This window comes from Anabrus simplex, chromosome 2 (genome assembly GCF_040414725.1).
Source record: "Anabrus simplex isolate iqAnaSimp1 chromosome 2, ASM4041472v1, whole genome shotgun sequence".
NCBI classification, from domain to species: Eukaryota; Metazoa; Arthropoda; class Insecta; order Orthoptera; family Tettigoniidae; genus Anabrus; species Anabrus simplex.
This window is the reverse complement of record NC_090266.1, coordinates 675,393,191-675,410,606: the sequence shown is the minus strand read 5'-3', so window position 1 is coordinate 675,410,606 and position 17,416 is coordinate 675,393,191. Positions and strand designations below refer to the sequence as shown.

At 38.6% G+C, this 17,416-nt stretch overlaps 1 protein-coding gene and 1 pseudogene across 9 annotated transcripts in view; one reads left to right on the top strand and one right to left on the bottom strand.

The window, feature by feature from the left end:
• The window catches only part of LOC136864355 (F-BAR domain only protein 2), a 573,880-nt gene that overhangs the window by 464,275 nt on the left and 92,189 nt on the right, over window positions 1-17,416 (top strand). For all 9 annotated transcript variants that reach the window (XM_067141249.2, XM_067141248.2, XM_067141247.2 and 6 more), the window contains one exon: window positions 11,297-11,460. In XM_067141249.2, the coding sequence (XP_066997350.1) occupies window positions 11,297-11,460 (164 nt within the window). The remainder of the gene's footprint in view (window positions 1-11,296; window positions 11,461-17,416) is intronic.
• Window positions 1,155-3,140, bottom strand: LOC136864872 (T-complex protein 1 subunit beta-like; annotated as a pseudogene).

Here is a 17,416-nt window from a genome sequence, read left to right as displayed (position 1 = left end):
TCTAAGAAGTCAGCATATGCTGGAAAATCTTGCAGCGCTTTCTAGTCGGCACAAGTAAAAGGTTATTCATATCAATTTAAGCAAATTCTTTTAATTGCCAGTATTTGCTGAAAGCATATGCTCTTACTTATTGCTTGTGCTTGTAGAATATTCTACATTTTAATGCATACAGTATGTCCCATTATATTTCGAACTTCAAATTTGTGTCACAATTGGGATCTGCTGTAAGTTATGCTTGTTTCCCCAGTGTCCTCTCTATGTATTTTGTTCACATGCACACTGTACCTGAGAATATGAGTCACAAGGTTTTGTGTGTAAAGGTTTTCAAACCAAACTTGTAGCTGCTCTGTTTACCCCTCAAAGACTTAAATTCCTTCGTATTTGTCTATGCTTTAAATAACTGGTCTTCTTCTCATTATTATTATTATTATTATTATTATTATTATTATTATTATTATTATTATTATTATTATTATTATTGTTGTTGTTGTTGTTGTTGTTGTTGTTGTTGTTGTTGTTGTTGTTATTACAGTGAACTCTGTGATGGACTTTCTGAAGGATGTATTCGTAGTAATTTAGTATTTTATTCTTTTTGCATACTGTGCTGTGGCCACAAATCCAAAATTATTTTCCAGTGTGTGTTCTACATTCTTGGAATATGTAAGGAGAGTTTGTAGGATTGTACCTATCCCTTCCTTTTCCTGTTTTCTGCTGTCTTGTTTCTGTTAATTGTGCTTTCTAGATGTGTTGATCATTCATTTTTTTCCTTTATACTATATTTTGAGTAGTATTGATTTATATTAGGATATTACTGTTTTTGTATGGTATCTCATGTGGTCATACTTATATCTGGGAGTGAACTCTCTTAGTAATAATGTGAGAACATGTGGAAATATATATATTATTTAGTGTATTTCGTTCTTTTACTATATATGCATTACTATTCTTGAGTATGAATTCTTCCTGCCTTTCTTAGGGCACAATATACACATCAAAGATTACACACCTTTTGAAATATTCAGTGTTGAGCATCCCCGACCTGTATGTCCCATCATGCTTCCTGCGTAAAGCTAGTTTTGCTTATTCTTGCCATTGAATATCTTTTTTTTTTTCTTTTCTTTTTCTTTTTTTTTCCCCTCTCTCTGATTTGTTATTCACGTAATTCCTTCACCCATTGAGTTTTGACCTTGACTGTGGGCAGCTCTAAGTTCACTGTTAAGTTGGGTAAAATCATAACCAGTAGTGCCCACAATTAGTGTTTGTAACATTTGCAGAGCTTTAGAGGAGGCCTCCATTGTGACATACTCTTTGACTGGAGTTTTGGTTGCTTTAGCCCGGATTGCACGCGTCATCAACATTTCACTGCATCCTCCTCCATTGGCAGTCCTTCCCTTACATACACTAGTGGTCATAACATAGAGGTCATCATGTAAGGAACGTTCTGCTTTGTCAAGACACTGCTGGGTGGCAACTCAGATAATTATGGTACGTGCTTCACCTAAAGCCACTCCACTGAAACCGAGAATTATCTTTTCTCCAATCATAATTGGCTCAATATGATTAGTGTCCTAGTTTTACAAACTCAGTGGTGTCAATGTAAACTAATTCTCTCTTCTACGAGGGTAATCCCAAAAATAAGGTATCCTAATTTTTTTATAAATACAGACCTCTGTTCGTGTGGCTGTTGGTCACAACATTGTGAAGAGTGTTTCCTTTGCTCACATATGAACATGCGCTCGCCGCGCTAAGGTGCTCAGTCTTGGCTTGGCAGCCATTGAGAATGGAGCTCCCATTGGATGTAACCGCCAAGTGCGAAGTGCACGCAGTTATTCGGTCTTTGAACGCAAGAGGTACTGAACCAATTGAAATTCATCGCTAATTGACGGAAGTGTATGGTGAGTCATGCATGGATGTGAAAAATGTTCGTAAGTGGTGTAGAGAGTTTGCAGCCGGTCGGACTGAAATTCATGACAAACGAATAAAGGAGCGGGAGACCATCGATTTCTGTCGAGACCATTGTGAAGGTTGATCAAATCATGCGTGAAGATCGGCGGATCATCCTGAATGATCTCTGCACTTTGGTTCCTGAGGTTTCCCGAAGCGCCATTCACAACTTCCTGAACAGCATGGCGGCGAGCTGGTATGACAAGGGCGTACAAAAACTGTCACACCATCTACAAAAATGCATTGACCAAAATGGTGATTATGTAGAAAAATAGCTAAATGTTCAAGCTGTAAAATGATGTAAACCATTGTGGAAATAAACAGGCCTATGTATTAATAAAAAATATGAGACCTTATTTTTGGGATAACCTTCGTAGTAACCAAAGCCAACTATTCAATGCTGTTAAAATCTGCATGCTCAATGACCATTACTCCAGAATCAGCAAACAGCTTTTCTAGGTAGTTATAGATTAGTTTTCTGTTGAAAAATACATTACTGTTTTGCTTTAAGATCTTGTTGACTTTGTCTTCAATCTTCTCTTTCTAAGCCACTTCTGTCTCTGCTAACGTGGCCATTGATTTCACATGCACTCTAGATTCAAAGACTGTGATCTTATCAGTGTCCATTGGTGTGTTTGCAATATGAATTTGAGCATTCTCAACACATTCACGCTGATGCAACCCAGTCTTCCTTTAACCAAAAGGAAGCGTCTTCTTTTATCCAAAAGGAAGCCATCATTCTGGAAGGAGTCCTCCATGGTTCCACCAATCTCCTTGATTATCTCAATGACAGAAAGATTGCCATATATATTCAGTTACAGTACTTCATCTACTGCTAACTTGGCAAAGTGCTCCAAGTGCTGAGATAAAATCTGAATCTGAGGGTATTTTGAGCAATGTTGAGAAGATCTTCATTCTCAGCCTCTTGGAGCAGTTCAGCATTAAGAACAGTAATATATGTAGTACCATCGCCAACACCATCCTGTATGCAGGGCATGTCTACTAGAATTTTTGCAGCAGGGTTATTCATTCTGCCCACTAGACACCAGTATTTTATCCATGCCTTTTAGTCCCAAAGTATTCTTCACCAAATCAAAAATAGCCACAGCATTTATAAATATTGACCGTCTGGCAGTCTTGGCCTCCTTCTCTTCAGCTTCAAGCTTCAAGATCCTCATTGGATTCTAGGACACCATTGTGGAACCATGCTTTGCTACCATTTTGTAGTAAAGATATAGGATGACATGGGCAAAGATGTTGATACCCATTGTCATCAGTCCTGAAGATGGCTTTCCATGGTTTCCCATTTTTTGCACCAGGCAAATGCTGGGACTGTACATTAATTAAGGCCACGGCTGCTTCCTTCCCACTCCTAGTCCTTTCCTATACCATCATCACCATGAGACCCATCTGTGTTGGTGTGATGTAAAGCATATTGCAAAATTAGGCCAAGATGATGATGTAGGTGATAAATAATGGATATAAAGGTGTTTCAGGCACTTTTCATACCACCAACAAAGTGATTGTCCACCGGTGGGGGAAGGCCCAGGAAAGAAATCAACAGAATAATCCACAAATTAGGAAAGAAAAAAATGGCTGTATTCGACTACAAGAATAAGAAGAGGTAGGATTGCACAGGAAGCAAGGTAGGGCATAGAGACTGGGGAGGCTTAACATAGTCATTCCAAATAGTGGGCAATTTTTCATGTGCATATTGTGAACTAAGAAAGGCAGAGAGATTTCGTACCCAAGAATAATAGTACAACATGTAAAGTAATATGATCAAATATGCTAAAAAGGACACATTACTCATGTTACTAGGAATAAAGTTCACTCCCAGATGTTGGTATAACCAGATACCATAAAACAAAGTAACGCACTCATTTAACTAAATACAGTACTATTCACAACAAAAAGGAAAACTGAACGACCAGCATATGTAGTGCAAACAATCAGCAGAAAACAGGAAAGGGAAGGGGCATGTACAATCCTATAATCTCTCCATTCATATTCCAAGAATGTATAACATGCACTGGAAAGAATTTTAATAAATAATTTGTTTTACATCGCACCGACAAACCGGCGATGGTGGCGTAGGAAAGGCCTAGGAGTGGGAAGGAAGCGGCTGTGGCCTTAATTAAGGTAGAGCCCCAGCATTTGTCTGGTGTAAAATGGGAAACCATGGAAAACCATCTTCAGGACTGCTGGCAGCGGGGTTCGAACCCACTGCCTCTCAAATGCAAGCTCACAACTGCACTACCCTAACCGCGAGGCAAACTCGCTCGGTTAAAGGAATTTTCAACATCACCTAGAAGGAAATACAATTCTCATAAGGAGATTAAATGAAACATCCTTAGACAACTTCTAATTACTTCCCATTATTACAATTTCATGGCTATAGAATGGTATGCAAAAAGTTAAAAATACAAAATTACTCCCAATATGTCCTTCAGAAAGTGCATTGCACCAGTAAATAATAATAATAATAATAATAATAATAATAATAATAATAATAATAATAATAATAATGTTGTTGTTTGAGTCATCAGTCCATAGACTGGTTTGATGCAGCTCTCCATGCCACTCTCTCCTGCGCTAACCTTTTCATTTCTACGTAACTATTGCATCCTACATCTGCTCTAATCTGCTTGTCATATTCATACCTTGGTCTGCCCCTACCGTTCTTACCACCTACACTTCCTTCAAAAACCAACTGAACAAGTCCTGGGTGTCTTAAGATGTGTCCTATCATTCTATCTCTTCTTTTCGTCAAATTTAGCCAAATCGATCTCCTCTCACCAATTCGATTCAGTATCTCTTCATTCGTGATTCGATCTATCCATCTCACCTTCAGCATTCTTCTGTAACACCACATTTCAAAAGCTTCTATTCTCTTTCTTTCTGAGCTAGTTATCGTCCATGTTTCACTTCCATACAATGCCACGCTCCACACGAAAGTCGTCAAAAACATCTTTCTAATTCCGATATCAATGTTTGAAGTGAGCAAATTTCTTTTCTTAAGAAAGCTCTTCCTTGCTTGTGCTGGTCTGCATTTTATGTCCTCCTTACTTCTGCCATCGTTAGTTATTTTACTACCCAAGTAACAATATTCATCTACTTCCTTTAAGACTTCATTTCCTAATCTAATATTTCCTACATCACTTGCCTTCGTTCGACTGCACTCCATTACTTTTGTTTTGGACTTATTTATTTTCATCTTGTACTCCTTACCCAAGACTTCATCCATACCATTCAGCAACTTCTCGAGATCTTCTGCAGTCTCAGATAAAATAACAATATCATCGGCAAATCTCAAGGTTTTGATTTCCTCTCCTTGGACTGTGATTCCATTTCCAAATCTCCCTTTGATTTCCTTTACTGCCTGTTCTATGTAAACATTGAAAAGGAGGGGGGGACAAACTGCAGCCTTGCCTCACTCCTTTCTGGATTGCTGCTTCTTTTTCAAAGCCCTCGATTCTTATCACTGCAGACTGATTTTTATACAGATTGTAGATAATTCTTCGTTCTCGGTATCTGATCCCTATCATCTTCAGAATCATAAATAGCTTGGTCCAATCAACATTATCGAATGCCTTTTCTAGATCTACAAATGCCATGTACGTGGGCTTGTCCTTCTTGATTCGATCCTCTAAGATCAGACGTAAAGTCAGTATTGCTTCACGTGTGCCTACATTTCTTCTGAAGCCAAATTGATCTTCTCCCAACTCAGCTTCTACTTGTTTTTCCATTCTTCTGTAAATAATACGTGTTAAAATTTTGCAGGCATGAGATACTAAACTAATGGTGCGGTAGTTTTCACACCTGTCAGCACCGGCTTTCTTGGGAATAGGTATAACAACATTCTTCCGAAAATCGGATGGGACTTCTCCTGTCTCATACATCTTGCACACTAAATGAAATAACCTTGCCATGCTGGTTTCTCCTAAGGCAGTCAGTAATTCAGAGGGAATGTCATCAATTTCTGGTGCCTTGTTCCTATTGAGGTCACTCACAGCTCTGTCAAACTCTGACCTCAAAATTGGGTCTCCCATTTCATCAGCATCAACAGCCTGTTCATGTTCCAGAACCAAATTATCTAAATCTTTACCTTGATACAACTGTTGGATATGCTCCTGCCATCTTTCTGCTTTGTCTTCTTTCCCTAGAAGTGGCTTTCCATCTGAGCTCTTAATATTCATACACCTAGATTTCCTTTCTCCAAAGGTTTCCTTGATTTTCCTGTATGCAGCATCTACCTTACCCAGGACCATACAGCCTTCGACATCCTTGCACTTCTCCTTCAGCCATTCTTCCTTAGCTACCTTGCACTTTCTATCCACTTGATTCTTTAATCGCCTGTATTCTTTTCTGCCCTGTTCATTTCTAGCATTCTTGTAGTTTCGTCGTTCATCAATCAGGTCTAGTATCTCCTAAGTTATCCACTGATTCTTAGTTGATCTTTTCTTCCTTCCTAACATTTCTTCAGCAGTCCTACTGACTTCATTCTTCATGACTCTCCACTCTTCCTCTATAGTGTTTCCTTCAGCCTTTTCATTTAGTCCTTGTGCAACATGTTCCTTGAAACAATCCCTCACACTCTTTTCTTTCAACTTGTCTAGATCCCATCTTTTTGCATTCTTTCCTTTCTTCAATTTCTTCAACTTCAGATGGCATTTCATGACCAACAAGTTATGGTCAGAGTCCACGTCTGCTCCTGGGGGGAAGTTTTGCAATCCAACACCTGGTTTCTGAATCTCTGCCTAATCATAATGAAATCTATTTGATACCTTCCAGTGTCTCCAGGTCTCGTCCATGTATACAGCCGTCGTTTGTGGTGTTTGAACCAAGTATTGGCAAGGACTAAATTATGATCAGTGCAGAATTCAACCAGCTGACTTCCTCTTTCTTTCCTTTGTCCCAATCCAAATTCTCCTACTGTATTACCTTCTCTTCCTTGGCCTACCACTGCATTCCAGTCTCCCATCACAATTAGATTCTCGTCACCTTTTACATATTGTATTAAATCTTCTATCTCCTCATATATTCTTTCGATTTCTTCATCATCCGCTGAATTAGTAGGCATATAGACCTGCACTATTGTGGTGGGCATTGGTTTGGTGTCTATCTTGACGACAATAATTCTTTCACTATGCTGGTCGTAGTAGCTTAACCGCTGCCCTATTTTCTTATTCATTATTAAACCAACTCCTGCATTTCCCCTGTTTGATTTTGTGTTGATAATTCGGTAGTCGTCTGACCAAAAATCTTGTTCTTCCTGCCAGCGTACTTCACTTATACCAACTACATCTAACTTTAGCCTATCCATCTCCCTTTTCAGGTTCTCTAACCTACCACAACGATTCAAACTTCTAACATTCCACGCTCCGACTCGCAGAATGTCAGTATCCATCTTCCTGATGATCGCCCCCTCTCGTGTAGTCCCTACCCGGAGATCCGAATGGGGGGCTAGTTTACCTCCGGAATATATTACCCGGGAGGAAGCCATCATCAGTACATCATTCATACAGAGAGAGCTGCATGTCCTCGGGAGTTAGTACGGCTGTAGTTTCCCGTTGCTTTCAGCTGTGTAGCAGTATCAACACAGCTAAGCCATGTTGAGTATTATTACAAGGCCGTATCAGTCAATGATCTAGACTGCTGCCCTTGCAACTATCGAAAGGCTGCTACCACCCTTTCGATGAATAATAATAATAATAATAATAACAAACTCAAAAGAATCTGTAAAGGCTTTGCAGTGTAAACAAAGCAACTATACTTTCGGCTTGAACAGCCTTCACACACAAACCTCTTGTCTCACACTTGGAGGTACAGCAAACACACAAACAAACCACTTGGAGAGTTCACAGGGGAAGCAAGCATAACTCACAGCAGTTCCCAATTGTAACATGAGTTTGAAGTTCGAAAAAACAATGATCCAACTGTCTGGGCACTAGATAATGAATAGAGTGGTCTGAACCCGATGTCATGAATTAGATGTTCTTGTTCCAAGAGAATCATCGCACCTCACCACCCTGTGAAATATCCCACTAGATCCTCCTGAAGGAACACTGTTATCGTGTCTAATCTAGATAAGAAATTGACCTGGTTTTTAAGTTAGCATAGCAACACCCTGAGTAGAACATCTCACCAAAATGGGTCACTACAAAAAACTGTTCAAGTTCAGAGTTTCAGTGCTAGCAGGCCTAACTTGCATGCTAACTTGCAAGTCTGGTCTCTGCTGAGGTAATGGCACAAGAATGGTGAATGATGTGCACAGTTTTACTGAGTCTCTTATAAGGCAGTCATAGGGACGAAACAAATGGAGGCCCAATCGGGTATACTATTGCATCATCTTGGGCAAATAAGGGAGGAGAATGATGTAATACACCACCATACAAACTGAAGACTGTAGAAGGTGATGGGTTAGGCAGAACATGAATTTTCGATTTGATTCTCATGCAACTGAGCGACCTGGCTGCGCGATTTGTGTTGTGTAGCTGTGATCTTACATTCAGGAGATGGTGAGTTCGAATCGCGATGTTGGCAGCCCTGAAGGTGGTTTTCCATGGTTTCTCATTTTCAGACTAGGCAAATGCTGGGTCTGTGCCTTAAATATAGCTATGACCACTACCTTCCAAGTCTTAGCCATTTCCCATCCTTGTGTCGCTAAAACCCCTCGGTGTGTCTGTGCGACATTAAACCACTAGCAAAAAGATAGTTCTTGCTCACAAACACTTGTAATAGGTCATAATAGTTCAGACCACATGATTTTGATCTTACTGCTGGACTATTCAGATGACTGCGAACAAGGTGATGTTAGAGAGTTCTGTTCAATATAGTAGTCACTGGGGAGAGCTGAAGGTTCCACAAATGCAGGATGTTGATGAATCCAGGTCCGGGCAATGACAAACTGATGTAAGATGAGTGGCCATTGGATCTATCAGTTTCCCTATGGAGATTTTAGACTTATAATGTCTACGCTTGGACTTCCAGAATATGTATTCACATTCCTGATGATTGCCTTCCTCAGGTAATACACACTCAGAGATTAAAATGACAGACTATTTTCCCTCTAGGACATTTTGCCCGGGAGAAAGCCATCATCAGGAGAGTGAGCAGTCATTCAGGGAGAGAGTGGTGGTGATTTTTATTTTAAGAGGAAATACAACTAGGTAATCATCCTCTTCAGAGATATATATTGCAGTCAGTGCAACTATACGACATAGTTTCTTCTTCCCCTCCCCTTGATATAAAAGAACATAGCCTACAACAACCTAACAAAAATCTAGAGTTCAAGTGCAATATCTTAGAATGGAAAACTAAATTCAAAGACTATGTTGATAATGCCACTTTCTCAGATTTTGTTCACAATTTTGGAGGGTGTTTGGTGAATGCAATAGATTCATTTCTCAGACAAAAGCATCCTTCCAGGAGATTCTGTGAGCTAAGAAAAAAAAAAAAAAAAAAAAGAAACTTAAATATCCAGCGAACATTCTCACAGTCCACAAATCCTGTGGATCCGGGGGATAAGGCAAAAGGGAACATTAATTACTTGTAGGTATCAACTTTCTCATTCCTTTTATCATAGCTAGAGGAGAAAGGCAATTTGCACATTCTTAAGTAACAACCAACAGCAATGTAAAATTCCCAACTGAGACCTTGAAACATTTTTCCTACCAGTATTCAACCAGTAATGACTGCGTATGAAATCACTATCATGTTTTAATGCGAGTCGTGAGAGAGGACTCGCTCATGGACGTTATAGCTGTAAGGTACAAGAATGTTGAAAACTACTTCGTTTCCTGATGCCTCAGGAAAGCACAGACCGTCCTCATACGTAAATTGGAAGACAAGAGGGCTCCTCATAACAGGCAACCTATCACCATGTGTTTGGTCAGCACTGAGGCCTTGATTGGAAAATTCCTTGAATTTCTCTTGTTACATGAACATCAAAGATGATTTATGAATACTCCAGGCACTCATCTACACTCAGTGTTATTTAAGGCACAGTCCCAGCGTTTGCTTGTGTGAAAATGAGAAACCACGCAAAACCCTTCTTCAGGACTGGTGATGGTAGGGCTGAAATCTAACCTATCTTGAATGAGAGTTTACATTGCTGAGCAGTTTGTCAGAATGACCACATGTTATTCCAGTATCTGCTTACCATCTGGCTGGGCAGCAGTTGTTTTGGAAAGCCAAGGCCCTAAATGGGCTCTATGTACCATGGGTTAAGGAAAATCATATGTAGTCTCCTCTATATGCTGCAGTACTAACGAAAAAGGAAGGAAGGAAGGAAGGAAGGAAGGAAGGAAGGAAGGAAGGAAGGGTGGGAGGGAGGAGCTGGAGGAAGTACATTAGTACCACAAATATAAATTTAAGTTTCATTGTACAAGATCATCATCTTCTTCTTCTTCATTCTTCTCATCCCCTGGCTGTGTCGCAGGTGCACACACACACGTGGACTTGACCCTGTTCTATGGCTGGATGCCCTTCCTGATGCCAACCCTATGTGGAGGAATGTATTTTCTATTCCTTTTTCCTGTTATGTTAGGTAGTGTGGTGTGGTGTGGTGTTTTGTGTGAATGTGAAGAGGAGTGTGCTGGGACAAACACTAACACCAACACTCAATCCCTGAGTTAAAGGTAACCTCAGGAAAGCACAGACCATCCTCATACGTAAATCGGAAGACAAGAGGGCTCCTCATAACAGGCAACCTATCACCACGTGTTTGGTCAGCACTGAGGCCTTGATTGGAAATTCCTTGAATTTGTCTCTTTGCATGAACATCAAAGATGATTTATGAATACTCCAGGCACTCATCTACACCACAGTAGCTGCTGTGCTCTTAATTAAGGATTTGTTCAGATGTGATTAAAATTCCTAACTCAGCGAGGAATTGATCCGAGACTCTCTGAACCGAAGGCCTCAGTGCTGATCATTCAGCAAAAAAAGCTGGACATTGTGCAAGAACTGAGGGAAATATTTTATGTAGGAAGAGGAATAAGAAAGTAGAATAGTTTTGACGTCTTTCCCATCTCTGCACAAGTATTGACACAAAAAAAAAGTGGAATATAAATACAGATATTTACGAAGATAAAAATGAACATCCATAAGTTATGAATTTTATTTAGAGTGATTGTAAAAATTAGTTCAGAATGTACAAAAGAAAAAAGGTATTATTTTTTGCCACTTGAAAAACAGCAGTAATGAAGAAAATAGATTGATTGATTTGTCCCTTCTCTAAATACTTTAAGTAAAATGTTTGGAGTTAATTGCTTTGTATGTTGTGAGTTAACTAGAATATTGTTTACTTATTGAAAATAAAATGTACTTTCATATGTATTTCTGCTAGGAAGCCAAGCAGTGATCTTCTGGGTCTTAATTTGTACCAAAGTCCATCTGCATCTAGTGCCTCAACACCTACAGGAAATCATCCTTATGCTCCTTTGCAGAGCCCAACTCAACCATCTGTAGGAAGCCCTGCCCCTTCGTCATCATCATCTTCCCGTTATGCAGGTGATTGTTTTTTATTTTTCATTTTCTAAATTGTAGCTTCCAAATAAATTAGTCTCGTTCAGATGAATTCATTTCTTTCTTTTTTTCATCTAATTTTTCAGGTTGCTGAAAGTTACTTTTTAAGTAGCAAAAACATATTTAAATTTTGATTAATTTTCATGAGGTTAAAATTCATCATCAAACATCAATTGTGAGCTGTATAATTCTGTGTATTTTGCTCATCCACAACTAATATCATTTTTAAAAACAATTTCTACAATCTCTTGGGAAAGTTTAATTACAGGACAAGTCTATTGAAATGTATAAACCAACACTGTAATTTTTTTTTTAAATGAGAGAATACTGAATGATGGTGTAGATAAGTTTAAGTGATATAAGTTTGTCATGATGTTGTTCCTGCTGCTGCGACATTCTAAAGTTTTCAGGACACTGGTATAAGAATAGGGCTAGAACTGGGAAGTAGCTGCTGTGCTCTTAATTAAGGATTTGTCTACTATAAAAACAGGAAAGCAGGGAGAAACCATTTTTAGGGCTGGTGATAGTGGGGTTGAAACATACCATCTCTTGAATGCAAGCTTACAATTGGTTACAATTTAGGAGAGGGTTCTAGTGATGTAAGAGACAATGAATCTTCCGATCTACAGGGAACCGAGCCTATTGCAAGTTCATATTAATGAAGTACCTAGGCCTACTTGCTAGGTATTGCAACCAACTTACTTGTTATAGGATCGTCAATCCCAGTATTCTGCAACTGTTGTTCCATCACAAAGTGACGGGTGGGCTGCAAACTTTTACATACTGCATTTAAAATTTTTGATCACAGGTTGGTGTGTTTGATATGCAGGTATTTCATTCTCTGCTACAGCACTGATGAAATATGATGTTTATTCTTTATTACATGCCATGAAGCTTTATGTGTTCTAAGATATCAAATGTAAATTATTTGTTCACAGTTGTTAGGTCATAATTTTACTTATCGGTATCCCGTATTTATGTGAATAATTCCCGCACCGTAATTTTAGGAGGAAAATTTTGAAAAAATGAAATGAACTAAAATTCCTTCCATCGATGGAGTACTCCGTGAGGTCCATGTGGTCTTTACGCAAATATAAACTTATAAATTTACGGATATAGCTGCTTTGCCTGAACATATTTGAAATGATAAAAATACAATATCACTGCTATGAAATATATTTGCCATGAAAATTAGCAAGTAGGCCTAGGTATTTCATTAATATGAACTTCCAATAGGCTCGGTTCCCTGTAGATCGGAAGATTCGTTGTCTCTTACATCACTAGAATCCTCTCCTAAATTACTTACAAATTCGTCACACTCCATGTCTAAAACACTTTTCACACGCTGCCTCTTTTTACTCGGATATTAACAGGACCGGTGGTAGATAATTCTTTTCATGAAATGTAAATACTTGGAACAGACACACTGGTGAACACTGATGTTAGTTCCACAATACAGTAAAACCTCGTTACTTCGAACTCTTCGGGATGCAAAAATCGGACTTCGAATTACATGATTTCGAATTAACTGCCAACTCGTGCTTCAGAAGAGCCAACCTTTGCTGCGTCACAAAATATCCAAGATTTGTTACTGCATGCAACTAACGTTGGTTCACAGTTTAAACCTTTCAAATGCCATGGGGAAAAAAATTTTCCAAAATGTATCCAACAAGGTGCATTTACAGTATTCAATATTCAAATAATGCGCTTGGATAACTCAGTGGCAAACATACCCTCACGCAACTAAAGAAAAAAGAAACACGATTCAAAGACAAGGACAAAATGTGATGGCTCCCCGGTGTAAGTGCTTTATTTTTTGGATTACTGTACTGTTTGCATTTTAGATACCTTGTACTTACACGCAAAGTACCCGACGCCCATCAAACATCGTGCCATATCTAGCTTTCCTATGATGAGGGGAGGAAGTCTTTCGCTTCCATCTGCATTGCAACACAGTACAGTGACCCCATCTTCCTTAGAAACGTCTGTTTTGGCTAGGCATTAAAAAGCAATGCAGTTTCATTGGCATTTACAGTATTTTTTGGTACATACGAATTGATTATAATTATGAGCCACACTTTTTCGCCAACTGTCGGCATCGCCAGTGTTCGTGGATTCCGCTTCTCCACACACTGCATGTTACGTGATATTGTGGCGTTCCTTAAAACACTGAATACAAAGGAATTAAGATTTCACTCAAACTTAGCAACTATAAAACACACTGGCAACACACTGAAATGAAAGGAAGTGCATAAAGCTACCCCTGCACGTTCCAGAAGACTCATTCTATCATGACATGGAGAAATTTTGAATTTAAAATACTCTGTAAAATACTATTTTTGAAAAATATGCATGCAGTTTTAAATTAAAATTTTCCCGTTTAAATATGACATATGGGGGGCAGTTTTCTTCCATGTGTGGTTACACAAAGCGTAACTATACATCCATCACCAAAAACTTGCCAACCTTAACGCAAATAAAACTCGCACCCCAATTTCATGCCTCGTTTAAAAAAATATGCGGGGGATTATTCGCGTAAATAAGGTATTTTTTGCCTCTCCCTCTGTGGTATGCAGCTTCTTTTTTATCCTTGCCACATGTTCTGTGTATGTGCCTCTCAAACTGCTGAAATTAGAAAAATTTTACTCGCCCTTTATTACATTGTTGTGGTATATATCCCTGTTTTTTAGTACTACTTCAACTTTGTTATATTTTTCCTACACCAATTCACCAGCCCATTGTGTTACTTCGTTTTGAAGCATATAGGTCCTGTATCTTGTAATTACTTCAGTTCTGTCACTGCTGTGTTCTGAAGTAGTTAAAAAAATTGTGATCAATGGCCAGTATTATAATTATTATTAGACTTACTTTTCAAGGTGGGCAAATTCGTTGTACATGGTATTCAGTTGACAATTATAATCAGTGAAAGAATTATGCCCGAAAAAAGAGACAAGTAGTAGTTTACTGGCAGAATAGTGATAATTTTTTATCTTACGTTTTTTGCTGTGGTGATAAAAACATGCCCAGTCCTCTAGTGTAGCATTCATGGTGAAAAACTCAGTAATGCTGCTATGGTTCTCAGTAAATTGAAACAACATTTGTCAACAAAACATTCTTCTCTGTCAAGCAAAGATGTAAATTATTTTTTGTCAGGTGTTGGGTGGGGGAAAGGTAAACCATTCATGACTGCAACAGTACATGTTTCAGAAAAGTACAGGAAGCTAGGTATAAGGTGGCCAAACCTCTCATAAAGGCTAAGAAACCACGTAACAGTAGGTGAAATGTTAATAATGCTGCTTATAAATGAATCCTGGGTTCAGAAGCTGCTAGTAAAATTTCAAGAATTCCCCTCTCTGCTGACACCAATTACAGAGTTATTGAGATGTCCAGTGCTGCTGAAGACGTTATGAAGGAGAAAATCAACAGTAGTCAGAAGTTATCACTTTAAATCGATATCAGTAGCCACACACAACTTCTTGCTGATATTTGGCACATCATTGGATGTGTAATTGCAATCGATTCTTTTTTGTTTTGCAAAGAACTTCCCAAGTGAGCCACTGGTGAAGAAATATTTTGTGTAACTTTCGAATATATACTTCAGTATTATTTAAAATGGAAGAATTGTGTTAGTGTTTGCTCAGGCAAAGCTGCTTCTATGACAGGCTGAGTGAAAGGATTTGTAGCTCAAGTATGCAAAGTTAATCCTAACATATGCTGCGATCATTGTCTTGTTCACAGCAAAGCCTGTGTTGAAAAATTTACCACCTTTTCTCTAAATTGTGCTGGACGAAGGGGTAAAGGTTGTGAACCTCATTAAATCACAAACCTTAAATTCATGGCTATTTTCCACCTTGTATCAGGAAATGGGATCAGAACACACTACACCCTCCTACATAGAGGAGTACGGTGGTTATCAAGAAAAGAAGTGTTAACGCAAATATTGGAGCTAAAAGGCCGGGTGAGTTGGCCATGCGGTTTGGGGCGCGCAGCTGTGAGCTTGCACCTGGAAGATAGTGGGTTGGAGCCCCACAGTCGGCAGCTCTGAAGTTGCTTTTCTGTGGTTTCCGGTTTCCCGTTTTCACACCAGGCAAGTGCTGGGGCTGTATCTTATTTAAGGCCACGGCTGCTTCCTTCCCTCTCCTAGCCCTTTCCTATCTCATAATTGCCATAAGACCTATCTGTGTCGGTGCGACGTAAAACCAGTAGAAAAAAAAAAAACCCAGATGAAGTACTGTACGTGCATTTTTGACTGTTGCAGATGATGAATTGGTATGTAAGATGGCGTATCCTGCTGATATTTTCGTACACTTGAATGAGCTGATCAGAAAAATGCAAGGTTGGATCAAAACTATTCTTACTGGTATGGATAAGATTCAGGGATTTGTGAATAAGCTGAATTTGTGGATTCAGAGAATTGAAAATGGTTTGTTTGAGATGTTCGTGACTGTATGGCTACTTGTTTACAGTACTATAATGTCGATGGACCTAATGAAAGAATATTTAGAAATCCTGTAGCAGAGGTTCAAGAAGTATTTTAGAGACCATGTTCAAGATTTTCACTGGGTTCGTGATCCATTCTGAGTTAATTCAGAATCTCTTCCGATTAATATACAAGAGGAAATTGCAGAATTAAAAGCAGACAGAACATTGAAATTGAAGTTCCTTGAAGTGCCTTTTGGTTGGCAATAATTAGTAAATACCCGGCTTTCACTGAGATGGCAGTTAGTACATTATTGCCATTTTCGACTGCGTATTTGTATGAACTGTGTGTCTCGATGTTGGTAGAAATTAAGACATCAGTGTGGGAGAGACTCAGATCCATCGATGAAGCAATGAGACTTGCATTGTCAACAATTCCATCACAGATCAGCTGTCTATGTGCAGTAACGAAGTGGAAGTATTACATTGAAAAGCTATTAGTATAATTTTTTCTTTAAGTAGTAATAGAAAAGTGTATTTGTACAGTGAATTAAAGTTCGTAAATTGCAATAAATGCATCAGTTGATTACTGTTTATTATTATTTTTATTGTTATATGTTATTTACTATTCGCTAATCGGCCAACTAGGGACCAGGATGAGTTTCATTATACATTTTGGTGTTATTCAATTCTCATTTGATCCAATGGTTTTTCTATAGCTCACTGTGTCAAGCACAGCATTTACCCGAACACTTTGGACCAGGTGTCCATTTCTCATCTTGGGAAGTCCCAAAAGTCATGATGTTTGTTCTGAGAAGGTCTCGTTTGTGTGCGTCTTCTATTTGCACGCTCATTTCTTTGAGGTCTTTCTTGATGTTAACGTACCAGGGAATTATTGTTTTTGGTTATGTAGATCTTGTTTTTGTAATGTGGGCCAGGTATGTTGTGGAGAACCTTTCTCTTTTTTTGCTCCCTTTTTTTGCCCTAACATAGCAAACACACATTTCTGAGAGAGGATAAGGCATCCTGATGTATAGAGAGATACTGGCTTGACGACAGTGTTGTAATGATGAATTTTGGTATTTATAGAAATGCACGTTTTGTTATGTGACATGTTGCACAGAAAGAGACCAAAATTCGGCAATGGAAATTATACAGCAGAGCTGAACAAAAGTGTCTGGGGTGTAAAAATTGCATTGCTATGTTTTGACTTTTTGCGCTAACAATGGGTCTTATTAACAAACTGTTATGCAGCAGTTGAGTCTTTACCATATGATATCATGAAAACTTTGTATATTGGTAAGAAAATTAGTGAAAGATTTAATTGCGTTTTTCTCTAAATACAGTTTTCTTAATAGCAACATTCAATAATTAATATTATTTGAAGTATTGCACATAGGAGTCTGAACTCTGTTTCTAAAATGCTCAGTATCTTATGCCTATTTTAGAACCAACAAAATTTCAAAAATGATAAATGGTCTCTTTCCATGCAACAGGTCAGTATGTTCCGGGTGGTTAGGAG